Source organism: Glossina fuscipes, unplaced genomic scaffold (assembly GCF_014805625.2).
Source record: "Glossina fuscipes isolate IAEA_lab_2018 unplaced genomic scaffold, Yale_Gfus_2 64772, whole genome shotgun sequence".
NCBI classification, from domain to species: domain Eukaryota; kingdom Metazoa; phylum Arthropoda; class Insecta; order Diptera; family Glossinidae; genus Glossina; species Glossina fuscipes.
Genome location: NW_024003999.1, coordinates 2,015 through 15,708, shown reverse-complemented (window position 1 = coordinate 15,708; position 13,694 = coordinate 2,015). Strand labels below are relative to the sequence as shown.

At 35.4% G+C, this 13,694-nt stretch overlaps 1 protein-coding gene across 2 annotated transcripts; it reads left to right on the top strand.

Annotated features, from left to right (window-relative positions):
* The first annotated feature begins 863 nt into the window (after window positions 1-863).
* Window positions 864-13,181, top strand: LOC119643832 (activated Cdc42 kinase-like). Of its 2 annotated transcripts, XM_038043340.1 has the most exons (11): window positions 864-928; window positions 1,005-1,365; window positions 2,605-2,664; window positions 2,729-3,030; window positions 3,099-3,399; window positions 3,475-3,800; window positions 3,860-4,019; window positions 4,617-5,395; window positions 5,460-5,703; window positions 10,950-12,527; window positions 12,588-13,181. In XM_038043340.1, the coding sequence occupies exons 2-11, from the start codon at window positions 1,075-1,077 to the stop codon at window positions 12,777-12,779; spliced, it is 4,233 nt and encodes a 1,410-aa protein (XP_037899268.1). In that variant the 5' UTR covers window positions 864-928; window positions 1,005-1,074; the 3' UTR covers window positions 12,780-13,181. The 2 variants fall into 2 exon arrangements, with proteins under 2 accessions (XP_037899268.1, XP_037899267.1); XM_038043339.1 differs by lacking the exons at window positions 10,950-12,527; window positions 12,588-13,181 and adding an exon at window positions 5,872-8,082.
* Window positions 13,182-13,694: the final 513 nt, after the last annotated feature.

The window sequence follows — 13,694 nt, the reverse complement described above, 5'->3', positions numbered from 1 at the left end:
TATCTATCTTCCACTCTGCTCCCATCTTTATTCATATCTCTATCTTTACCTCTAGATTGATTTTTATTCCTGACAATCTTCCACTCTGCTTCCATCTTTATTCATATCTCTATCTTTCCTTCTGTCTCGATCTCTGTCCCTATCTATCTTTGGCTTTGAATTTGAAGACAGTTTCCTTCAAGTAGTTTTACTTTTTTTTTATAAAGTAATTTTCAGCGTCCTCTTACAGTTTATTTTAATACATTTTATGAGAGAACCCGCGTAATGCTTTTAAAGGCGGCAGCATAAGTTTTCAATTGCAAGTCATTCAAAACCGAAAACAACAGGAATTTTTTTTTTTTTTTGGTTTTTGTTATAAACACTAATTGTCTGAGTGAAGTGATTCATATCAAATTTATTCTTTTTATATCGAATGAGCGAAGAAACAAGAGAAAAATGAATGAAAATTAAATGTAAGCAAAAATTCCAGTTTGACGATGGCAGCACCGTAATAATAACTTCCCCCCGGGTTGACCGTCAACATGCAACTTGCAATACCAGACGCAATGATCTTGATTTAACTACTTTCCATACATAAGCAAATGCGCCTATTTGTAGATAGCTATATATATATATATATATATATGTACGTGTATTTATGTTCGAAGTTGTCCTCATTTCACAATTAACCCACATGCTAGGAAACTGAAAAAATTTTATACATGCCTTTGCGTTCGTATACCGTAAGCCCTCAGCCAAGAATATTTATATACGTATACATGTGTTTTACATATTAAGTTGGCGGGAAGGAATAACTTTCGTAAACTATTTTTAATTTACTCTTTGCTCTTTTTTTTTGGATTTTTTATCGCCTAACAGATTGTGCCCAAATCGATTTATATGAATTTCTAACGGAAGCTGAACTGCAGCATTACTATAATGCCGTCAAGTAAGTGTGTTGCGCTTAGTCAGCTGAAATATTTCATATTTTGTATCTTTTATTTATTTTGTTTTTTTGTTAACAGGAATGAACTTAAAATTACGAATGCTTCGCAATTTAAATATGCCACAGATGAGGACCTTAAAAGCATTAGTATGTCACGGCCAGAGATACGACGTTTGCGTAAATTCTATGAAAAACATTTCCCCCACGGTTATCTTAGCAAAATTAAGCGTTTATTACAAGCTCCCACAGCTATCGTGAAGCGTGATGAATCTTCGGGAAGCGGGGCAGGTGGTAGTACGGGCACCTTGGGCAATGCCTCTTCAACGCCTGGTAATTTGAATAGTTCTTCGGGAGCGATTAATAAAAACAATAGTTCTCCGAGTAAGGCGCCCAACAATAAACATATAATACCAGCTGATGCCATTAGTGTTAATAAGAAGGTAAAGGTTCCCTTCATTTCATTTCTACATTTCCTCAAATGCAGATCGTAGAACCCATAAAACATATATTACGCATATAAATAAACTCCTTGCGCAAAAATTAGTTGCTTTATAAAACATACCTGACGTATTCAAATTCCCCGAAATTTTAAGTAAAGATAACGTAGACCTTGATGGTTGAAGGATAGAAGTTTCGGCCGGCCTATATCGAAGCCTAAAGAGATGGATGACAATTTACAGACCTGCAGTTTTCTTTGTTTTTAACTGAATCACGCTGCGAAAAAAGGCGGCTGACTCTACAGAAATGATTAAATTGGCTTCAAATGAAAATTCAGTAAGCTACGAAACAGTTAGAAAGTGGCCTGCGAGATTTTGAGCAAAAATTTGCAGTCAAGAAAATGATGAAGACTTGCATACGTCCGTCTGTCTCCTGCAAAAATAACCAAGAAAATAATTTGCAACCTAGGCTGGGAAGCTTAAACGCATCCACTATATTCTCCAGGGCGGACCACTTTCGATTAGCACTGATTCAGGTCGAAATAGTCATATTTAGATTTGGGAAAATGAATCGATAGTTATTTTCGGCAAGTTTCTACCGCGACCGCATCCATAAGCTATTCGATAAAAAGCAAAAGACCACAAGTGATGACGGGGGTACATTTCGATTATTAAGCTTTCTAACAAGCGTATTTTAAGTACAATTGAATTTTATCAAAAACGAGCAGGAATTTATTTGTACACTTGTCGCATAAATATGTCGAGTCAATGTGTGTAAACGAGTAAAGGGTAATCGAGAGAGGTTTTCTTTATTGCGTTATCTGAAGACAACTTTACGATGATCGAGTAAAGAGTAATCGAGTGAGATATTCTTTATTCTTTTTATTAAGTTATCCGAAGATGAATTTTGATTTTAAGCCTTCGCCTAGAATGTCAGATTTTTCACACTTTTAAAGCTTAGATTTCGTTATTGTTTTTTATAATAATCAGGAGTCAGGAACAATCGCACTTGAATAGGCATCCAAATGACGGCTTTGTATCACGGATTAACTCTATCCGTCCACCTGTGCAAAGGTTCTTGGAAAGCGTTTTCTTACTCCATCGGCGTCGGGCATCGCGGGAGTAAACTGTCACGCTAGAAATCCACGTTAAACTTTTAGACACCTTTACCATCTATAGCATATTATGTAGTACTTGATGATATTTTGCTGTTAATTGATTGGGTTCTTATGTTTATTGTAGCTGGGTACCGGTGAGTTTGGGATTGTGCAGCAAGGTGTTTGGACCAACGGTACAGAGAGGGTAAGTTCTGAACACATGTACATCATTTGAGAAAAATTTAACAAAAATCTGTTTGCATTGTCAGATTCAAGTGGCTATTAAGTGTTTATGCCGTGAACGTATGCAATCAAATCCAATGGAATTTTTAAAGGAGGCTGCAATTATGCATTCCATCGAACATGAAAACATAGTACGCTTATATGGTGTTGTCCTGGCAACCGATTCGTTAATGTTAGTCACAGAGTTAGCTCATTTACGTTCGCTCTTCGAGTGCTTGAAAGATGCCGGCTTGAGAGTCAGTTTTCTTACCGTTCCCACTTTATGTGAGTTTGCTTTGCAAATCTGCAATGGTATGCGCTATTTGGAAAATAAACGCTTGATACATAGGTAAAATGAAATACAAAAAAAAAAAAAAAATTATTTATTATTAAATATAAATATTATTCTCTCTGTAGGGATTTGGCTGCTCGTAATATATTGGTATTTAGCAAGAATAAAGTGAAAATTTCCGATTTCGGTTTGTCGCGTGCATTGGGTGTAGGCAAAGATTATTATAAAACTAATTTTAATGTTAATCTTAAGCTTCCGATAGCCTGGTGTGCTCCCGAATGCATTAATTATTTACGTTTTACTAATGCCTCAGATGTTTGGGCGTATGGTGTTTGTTTATGGGAAATGTTCTCTTACGGTTTTCAACCGTGGGCGGCTTTAACGGGACTGCAAATTTTGGAAGCCATAGATGCACCAAACTATCAGGTAAATAATATTAAACAATTTTTTTTATGTTTTTAAGGTTAAGCGCGGTTTTTTTAATTGCTTTTCTATTTAAAGCGTCTTGAACAACCCGAATGCTGTCCCCGTGAATATTACAATTTAATGATGAAATGTTGGCAAGATGATCCTAGTAAGCGTCCAAAATTCAATGAAATCTATGAAATGCTGCCCGAAATGAAACCGGAACAGCTAAAGGCCGTTGATAACTGCTTGGAATCGAAAACTAAAGATCATTTGATTTATAGACAGAATGATATAATAACTGTATTAGATCGTAACACGGGTACGCCATTTTGGAAGGGGGTCTTAAATTCTGGCAAAACGGGTTTATTTAATCCATCGAATACAGTTGCTTATGTGGAGGGTTTGCCCACACTAAATAGGTATGAACGCAACATTTTTTTGTGTAAGCAATTTTTACGATTTTATTGCAAATTTGTAGAGAGTCCTTTAGTCGTAGCACCAGTGATCGTGCTAGCAGTAAAAGAAAATTGCGTACGGAAATGATTTCGAAACCACAAAATGATTTTAAACATACCGGCCACGTGGGTATTGACGGAGCTTCCTTTGGTGATATTGCATTTCTGGGATCGTCTCAAAACGTAAGTGCATATATGACAAATTCGAGACTTAATCAGATTGCAAAACCGGCACTAAGAACTAACTGAAGGTACTTTGTGGTTTTTGATCTTAGCCAACAATGTTCCAATTAGTAGAAAGGCGTGTGGTCGGAGATGTAGCATACAATCGTGACCTTCTCAGCTGTTCTATTTCGGAAAAAAAATATGTTTGATATCTGACCCGCGTCATCAAAGGACGTAGCAAAAAGTCTCACTAGAAAGTAATTCCGTGAACGGCTTTAAACGCAGTTCTAATTGGTCCTTACGGTTGCCTCGTGGCAGACAGCTTACCTTAAGGGTGACATTACCTTGCCTTCTACAAGAAGTTGCATATTCTGGAGAGGACGTGCCATTACCGTCAATTTTTTAAAACAGAAAAATTTCCGATTGGTTATAAATTGCCCTAAGTTGTCGTTGTTCTCTTAAGATCCGTATGCGATTTTGGCTGCTATATAATGACTCATCTACTTGAATATCGCATCAAGTTGGGACTTTTACATCTATTAGATATTATTGTTTCTAACTAAGTTTCTTAAACCGTCCATTAATTTCTGCTTCTTCTTTTTATTTATTTTATAGTATAATCACGTGCCCCGTCAAATTGTTACGCCGTACAAACCATCCGAGGATATTGAGCAAACACCGCTTTTACTGCCACCAACGCCCACTAGTCCAGATTCTTTACAGACTGCGTCTGGCTATTTTGCTGATGATAGCCAACACAGTACATCGACTATGAATCCTTCATTTATTCCATCAACTGAAAATACTCCAAAGAATTTTAATAACACTAATAGACAATCAAATACCTTCGAATTTCCTACTGATCACACGAATACAAACACGAATCCATTTTCTATGCATAAAGCAGGCGAAGATAATGCAAATATGACAATGGCTTTACAAAATAACAATTATGGCGTAGAAAATAAAGAACAATTATCTTGGCGCCAAACGCTAACCGCCGCTAACAGGCAAAGTGAAAGTTTCGACGAGCCTCATCAGTATCACGAGATATCAGATGATGATGAAATGACTCCCGATAAATTAGATTTCGGACCATCGTTATTAGATGAGATCAATTCTATGTTTGGTTCTATGACAGCAACGACCAGCACAACATTAACAACAACAATTACGCACAATAAAAATGCTGAAATTGATAATTCGAATACTAATACAAATACTCATAATAAACGTGGTGATTTTTCGGATCTAACCTCAAAACTTATACGAAAAAATAGTGCTGGTGCAACGAAGAAGTCTAAGAATTCTTGTGGCGTTGTAAAACCGATTTCGGTAAAAGATGAAAGAATTTTGAATCAAGCTATTGAGATTGCCAATGAAATTAGTGCCAGGTTGGCGATTTGTTTCAATATATATTAAATGTGCCTTTATATTTAATGTTACACTAATTTACAGATCTATGTGTAGCTTGGTTTCCGATCAACCGCCACCATCTACTCAAAGTCCTAAGCGTAAATTTAGTTTTCGTTTTCCTCATCTCAGCAATCATCCATCTAGTGTTGAAAAAACTCAAACAAATATTGGTTTAAACACGGCTGGCGTGGGCACAGCAAGTAGCACCAGTCACTTGCATACTTTATCACCAAATTCCAAAAAGAAGAACTTCACTGAGGAATTGAAAAGTATACCGGATTTGCAAGTAAGTTCACTAACACATGCATTCGATTTTTCCATTGACTTTATTAAGAGTAATTAAAATTTTTTCTTTTCTTGAATTTCTCTCTTTTTCTCTACTTGTGGTTTTGATGATTTTTATATAATTTTTCTTTATATATATATACTTTGATGAATCTTTTGTTAATTTAAGTGCTTTCGATCTATGTCAAGTGATTTGAATAATTTAACCACATCCACCTCTACTGTAGATATTCGTATACCATTGTTTGATAAGAAGAGTTCAGATTTTTGTTTTGAAAAATCTCGAGAAATATTAAGTCGCCCTTTAACGTTTGGCAGTCAAATTTTGGCTTCCGATAATACTAACAGTATACCTCCATCATTGGAGGAGTATAAAGATTCTTTTGCCTCAGTTGATCGTGGGGAGGATTCTCGCAAAAAAACCTTAAATGAAAATCTATTTGACATTGAGAATACATTAAAAGCCTTGAATTTGGATTTTATGCATACGTACACGGATCTGGATAAAACTGATTCTGACGAAACAATATTGAACGATCAATTTTCAAGCATAGTTTCTTCTATAGACGATGAGATTAGCAGTGCCGCAGGTAGTCTGAAATCTACAGGAGTATTCAATTATAATAATGGGAAAAATACTACGACGACCACTTTTGATTTTAATGCAGCCACTACACATTTGGACAAACATTTGCAATATATGAAAAATGCTCAGGCTAATAATCAAACTACTACTGGTACTGGTACTGTCACTGACAAATGTTGTAGTACACCGGATACAGGTTTCGCTTCGCGCGATACAATTTCTCTATCACGCCGTAGTAGTCAAAAATCGAGCTACAGTCCACAGGATAGCTACTTCAGTCCTTCGGCATGCAATGGAATTGCCGGTTTCCCTTTGCCTTATAAGAATGGTGCGCAAAGATATAATAATGAAAATGTGACTTCCCCTTTTCGTGGCTCGCAAATTACTCCTCATGAAAGCAGCACAATTTCTGTTTATTCACCTAAACAACTCACGCTTGAGGAGGACGATTCGTGCAATCGTGGGCATAGTAAGTTACGTTTGCGTTCCATGTCCTTTACTGATAATCTTAATCCCGTCTCGGAATCTTATAAATATGATAAGAGACGTGATCAATGTACCAAACATTCTCAGAGTTCCGACGACGCCACCAGCCATCGACGTCGTCAAATATATAAACCGCGATCAATTAAAGCTCGTACATTAAGGCGTTTAAGTTATAATCCTATAACGGCTGCCGCTACTAGTTCCTCATCGAGCAGTGAGGAGGAAAGTGTTCACAGCATTGACTGCAGTATAGCTCGTTCCGAATGCGATATACGTTCACGTGCTTTGATTTCCCTAAGTAAACGGCGACGTCAAGGTATGACACGTAAATTATTTGATGGGCCCCATCATGATGATCATGAACAGATTATTGGAGCACCAAATAAATTGTACGGGTCTAATGTTAGTATTAAATCAGCTCCTCATTATAACTATGGCTTGGCTAACACGCGTAGTGGTTTTAATTCTGCGACTTCGCGTTTTATGTATAAACAGCAAACTTATGATGAAAGTCTGCCCTATGATGAACGTATCTATGATTTCGGGGGCAGTGGGGCAGTGGCGGTGGCTAAGGGACCAAATCAAAATATCAACAATTCTAAAAGTAACGCTACCGCTTTATTCACAACTTCTAAAGTCTTACGATCAAGCGGAAATTCGGGATCTGGTTCTGGATCTTCTTCGGCCACTTCTTCGGCTGTCGCAACCTATAGTGGTCTGAATAATTCAGCATTTCCCGAATTTGATGTTAGCCGCTTAACTGGTCTCAGTCCTACTTCAAATTTAGCGAATGCTCTGCCCGAAACAAATCGCACACCACCTTCATCACTATCTCTAACGCAAATTAACAGCACTATGGCCGGGTGCAATACCGAATTTCAATGGCCCGAGAAAATTCATGCATCGACAGTGAAACAAAACGATTTACTGTGGCGTCAACAGCAACAATTAGATTATAATGCTTATAACGATTATCGTTCACATCCATCATCTACGCTTAGCTCTTCAACTTCGGATAGTGAACAATTCGAATATCGTTCTGAATATATGCCGCCACGTATACCACCCAGTCCGGCTCCATAAATTGAGGCATTAAATAAATAATCAATCGAATTACAAAACACAGGGTTTCCGTATTAGTGAGGCTGACTAATTATTACTTAAAAGCAATATTTGACGATAGCAAGGTTGATGATGATATTGAAAAATACGTTAAATTGACAATAGTTGTGCTCTTTCACTCGTGGAATAATGTCCTAACCAAACAAGGAGTGCCTTACAATATTCTCCCAATCATTTACTGAAAACAAAAAAAAAAAAACAAAAAAAAAAAGTTTCCCCCCGATCATATGCACATCCCGCCCTCATACTTGCATTTTTGCACATAAAAGCGCACTCACTTAAAAGTAACAACAGCACACGTTTATCGTAAAAGTGAAAGGAATATACAGACAATTGATTGATTGTATTTAGAATAATGCAAATGGAATTTGAGACTTGCTAACCTAGCTGACGGCGAATGTACGAGAAATGGACTTGTTTTTTTTTTTTTTTTTTTTTTTTTTTTTTTTTTTTTTTTACTCAAGCGGAGAGAAAAATAATAAGGTCGAAACATATTGGAGATATTGATTTGATCTTTTAAAATCTTCTCCTTCCTCTATAAAGACGTCTCTTTTCACGCCCGTCAAAGGATGGGGAATATATTCATTTTGTCCAAACGTTTGCAATATACAGAAGGAAACTTCCCATTCAATATATATAATCTTGATCAGCATGAAATTCTAAATCGATTTAAACATGTCCCTCTGTCCGTCTGTCTGTCTGTCGTTCTCCTGTTGACAAAAAAACAAAACTACCGGCTTGCAATTCAAACTTCCTGCAACGTTCAAACTTCCTACACGCAATTTTGTATGGGAGACTCGCCAAATCTGTCAAAGGATACACGTAAACTGAGAAAAACTCTGTTTTCCAAAGGGGAATAAAAAATTGATTTTTTGCTCATTGGTCACAACCTGCGGCAGATAAATCTATAAAAGTTTGATCTGATAATCTACAGGGGATGCAAAATACGAAAATGGAAATAAGTGATCAGGCCTATTCAATATTATGGCTTTTTTTCTTTGTTTTTTTTTTTAGGGTAATGCTGACGGATATAAAAGATTCGCTTACAACGGAGCACAATTTTTTTAATTTTTTTTTATTTTTTTTTTTTTTGGTTAATCAAAAAACTCCGGTCACAATCCGCTGTGGTTTGCAATAATTCCTTGCGATGGTGGAAAGGAAAAATGTAGACTTTGCTTAATCTTTTGCTGAACCATTTGATGGCATTTACTTATTCCATACTTGGATACTTTTTGCATATAAAAGTTTTTATGCCTTACCGTTTGCGATACAAAGGTATTTTGCGCGAATGTATGCAACACCCAGAAGAATTTGAGATAGACCCGTCTTTTCTTGTAAGCTTGTCTGTCTATCTGACTGGCCATCTTGTTTTTTGTGTTTAACCTACAGCTCTTTCGAGGTATTTTGATGAGATTTAATACACTGACGTGTTTTGCCCTAATGGCAAATGATATTAAAAATGGTTCGGACGGGATTACTTTTTCGACCATTTCTCATATGATATATTACTATTATATAAGGACCTTATCTATAAATACAATAACACGTTTCATAGAACGATAAAAATGACGCCAAATCAAGTGAGTTCTTCAAATGAGAAATCTCTGCTGGATACGGTATACAGCACGCTGTATAACACGCTGTAACTCACAACTGAATGCACCAAACAAAAAACAGCAAAAGAATTTTTTTTACTGCGAAATGTACAGTATGTAAATGTACAGTATCGGAAATTGTTTGATCGATACTTTACGAGAAATCTATCAGTGCAGCCATCTACCGAAAAAATAATGGATTTCTTTTTCCCCAAACTAATGTTATTGTGAAAAGTTGTTCTAGAAAGTACTATAGGGTAGAATAGATTAGGTTTGGTTTCACTATAATTTTTATCGCAAGCTTATTACAGCTACAAATATTTCAAGTAGTTCCTGCTTATTTTTTATACAACAATTCTTAATAATAATAATTATTAAACATTTTTTCTTATAAGAAATTCTGTATGTGTTTTGAGCCTATTAATTTTCTCTTATCAAAATGTAATCTTCCGATGACTTGACGTATACCTCAAAACAAATAAGAAATTAAACAAAAAAAAAAAATAAAAAAAAAAAAATAAAAATTGAAAAAAGTTAATTTTCTTAAAAAGGTTTAAAAAGGAAAAAACAAAAAAAAAAAAAGAAAGAAATAATAATCAAATTATTAATAAAATAACCAAAGAGTTAAATGTTAAACGATATTCTAAAAGTGAAAAACTGAATAAAAGGTAATTTGCAAAGCTACGAATTTCTAAAACGTTAAAAAGGTATCCATCTCCTAAAGTATTCCTTAAAAATAATATAATTAAATAAACTAAATACTTACAATTCTCATGTTACAGTTGTGTGTGTGTCTGTGTGTGTGTTAATTAATTAATTAATTAATATTTGCATTTTATTCCAGAAAAAAAACTTAAAACAAAAAATTCCAAATTTAATGTTAAGATGTTTTCATAGAATATTTCTATATTGAAATACGTGCATACACATATATATTAAAGATCAAATATATATATATTTAAAAATTAAAAATATAAAACTATTAACTATTAAAAAAAAGAAAAAAAATTTTTTTATAAACTACAGATAACTAATTCTTTTTCTTCCTTTCTTGAACTCGTATAAGATACTGTAATATTTTCCAATGCTATAGGGTTGTTCACGGGAAAGTGTAGAGCAAAAAAAAAAAAAAGAAAAAAAAAAATCTACGCGGTTGTATTTTATTCTAATCTAATAATGAGAAATTCGTTTAAAATTGAATGCAAATCAGATTTCTACACTTTTCAATGAACACTTTACGTATATGTAATATGAAGGCACTTGATTTTAACAGAATTTTATCTTTTTTTTTTTTTTCTTAACACCATAAGAAAATTTATATGTATACCAATATATATATATAATATATATATATATATTTATTATTTTTATTTCAATTTTTTTACTTTTGTTTCTTTGTCGTTTTTTTTTTTTGTTTTTTGTTTTCTTCTTCTTATATTTATTTGTTATTTGATTTAGGAAATTATCGGTGAAGAAGGTCGTGAAGCGTATAAAAGCTTAATAGAACGCAAACCTTTATTAAATGCTACGACCGCTGCTTGCTTATTGGGACAATTAGATCCACATATCGATCGTCTTAATATGACTAAAACCTTGCCTAGACGTTCTATGCAACGCGATGAATTTTGTTTAAGTCACGGCGTTAACAATTTCACGACTTCGCCTAGATTTAACGGTGATATTGATAGAGATTTGATGATACCACCGTTACAAAATGCTCCACGTCCTACTACGTTGCCAACAAGGGGAGCGGCTAATCGAGCTCGAAAAGTGGAATTAGGTTTATTACCTTCAAGTCCGCAACGTGATAGCGTCGACAGTAGTCACAGTTTTACGGCTGCGAAAACATCTGATAATATTTCACCTTGTGAGAGTCCCAGCTATGTAACAAATACTGCCAGTTTCAAATTGCCCGATTCAATGCCAGCAGACTTGAATCCTCTGCCTGTACCGCCGAAGGAGGGTAAAAAACATATACAAACAAATCCTAAAAGGCATGTACGTAAATATCCCTTAATACTGCCCGCTAATGGTGTACAACGTACTCTCAATAAAGTGATTGGAACTGAGAATACAAATCTATGTAATATGGCTGTAACGGTGAATATGACGCCCAATCTTTGTATAAAAAAAACTTCGCAAATTGCCAGTCCCACATCACCGTCAGCGCCAGCAGCAGCAGCAGCAGCAGCAGCGGATTATGAGAATTTTAAAAATAATGAACGAAATTATCAAAATGTCGATCATTCGACTACGGATGATAGCGCCTCTCTACAATTTGAATCCATATTGGAAGCGGACTTTAATAAGGATCAAGTCTTGCATACACCAGATGTTACAGATGGTTTTTACAATTTCTCTATACAAAAGGAACACTATCATAAAAGCAAAGAAGTAGAATACGATCCGAAAAAACTTACCGGTTTGTATGTTAATGAGGATGAATTAAGAAATTTGGATATTGATGGGAATTTGGAAAAATTGAAGGTGAACGCTACTGAACATATTAGGAAAATCGGAATTCAAAATGGTATGAAAATGAAAACACCACCAAAACAGGAGGAACAAATAGTCGAGAAATTAGATGAGATTAAGACTCAAACAACCACCACTCTTAAAATGCCGTCACCTTCGTCATTGAAGGTGACAGAAAATTCTGAGGAAAATCTTGACGATGAATTTAAGAGTCGAATTTCACCGCCTGTTGGTAATGCGAATCCGAAACGACTGTTTTATGTTAAAACTGCTAAAAATGAGTTGGCCGGACATGCTTTATTTCAAAAAGTACGCGAATCGGCCGATAAGGCCTCGGCAGTGCAAACATCGGATAACGAGGCACAGCGTCATTCTACGCAAGTGTTGAAAACTGATATAACCGAGGGGGAATTTTTTACGGCCGCTGTTAATCGTTTAGGTGCCTCCAATTCGGTTAGCTGTGAAGATTTGCTTGAATTCGCGGACAAAAAACCAAAAGGACGTGAACGTGGTATTGATTCTGACGAGGTACGCATTATGGTGAAAGTTTTAGGAAAAGATGTAAGTTTATCTTGCAAAAGTATTTGTTTATCAATTAAGTTGTTCTTTGCTTCCCCATAGGCTACACCGGAACGTTGCTTGGCCTCGCTGGAATTCATCAATTGGGACGTACATAAGGCCATTAAGATTTTAAAGTTACAAAATATTTTAAATACATTAAATTTAACATTGGCAGAGACTGTTGATCACTTGCAAAGTTGTGACTGGGATTTACATACAACCGCTAGACGTCTCAAAATCATGAAAGCTTGAATTTTCTCCATAAAAGCAAATCGCTTACGTTACAATAACGACTGCAACAACAAAAAAGGAGTTTTGCGTTTATAAAGCCATTTAGAATTTTGTGAGTTTTTAGTTTGTTTATCATTAATTTAATATTTTCATCGATATAGTTATTCTTTATGTGTTCTCTACTATCTATTCAAATCGGTGACCGCGGATGTTAAGAAAGCGTTCAGAAATCCCTTCTTGTCGTTGTCGTCCATCAGTGAAAGTATGGGACGGAAGAACTCCATGACATATAAATAACATTTGCCCTTGACGTTTGCCCTTCCAATCCGATATCTACAGTACGTAGGAAAGGTAGAGTAGATCTGCTCTCTAATTCCTGTTTAAAAAATAAAAGTAAAGCTGGAATAAAACCTGCAATCCAAATTTAAAAAAAAAAAATCAAAAAAATAATTTTAATACCTTTCAAAAGCTAGATTTCGATTCTTTGAATTAATTAACTCTCTTGGTGATAGCTTTTCCAATGTCGTCTTTAATCAGCAGCACCCAGATGATTATTATGTGGCATAAATTTTCAATTTTGTTCAATGCATAACACATTTAAACATGCCATAGTAAATTGTCCAAAAATGTCTGTCCCAGATATGTGACGCCGGGATACTTCAAGGTAATACCCCTTAAATGCAATCGCTTGTGGCAGGGCTGCACTGTTTGATATGATCTTGGACTTTTCCAATGATGTGGTCTTTATCTCTTTAATAGTGACAAAATTCCGCCCTTTCATAAGTCTTTTCAAATTTTTGAGACAGGAAAAATTCGCAAGGGCCCAGTCCGGTGAATACAGTGGCTGTAACCTGATTATGATGTCGTGTTTGGCCGAAAGGTTACGAACAAGCAATAACATGCGAGCTGGCGCATTATCGCGGTGCAATATCTATT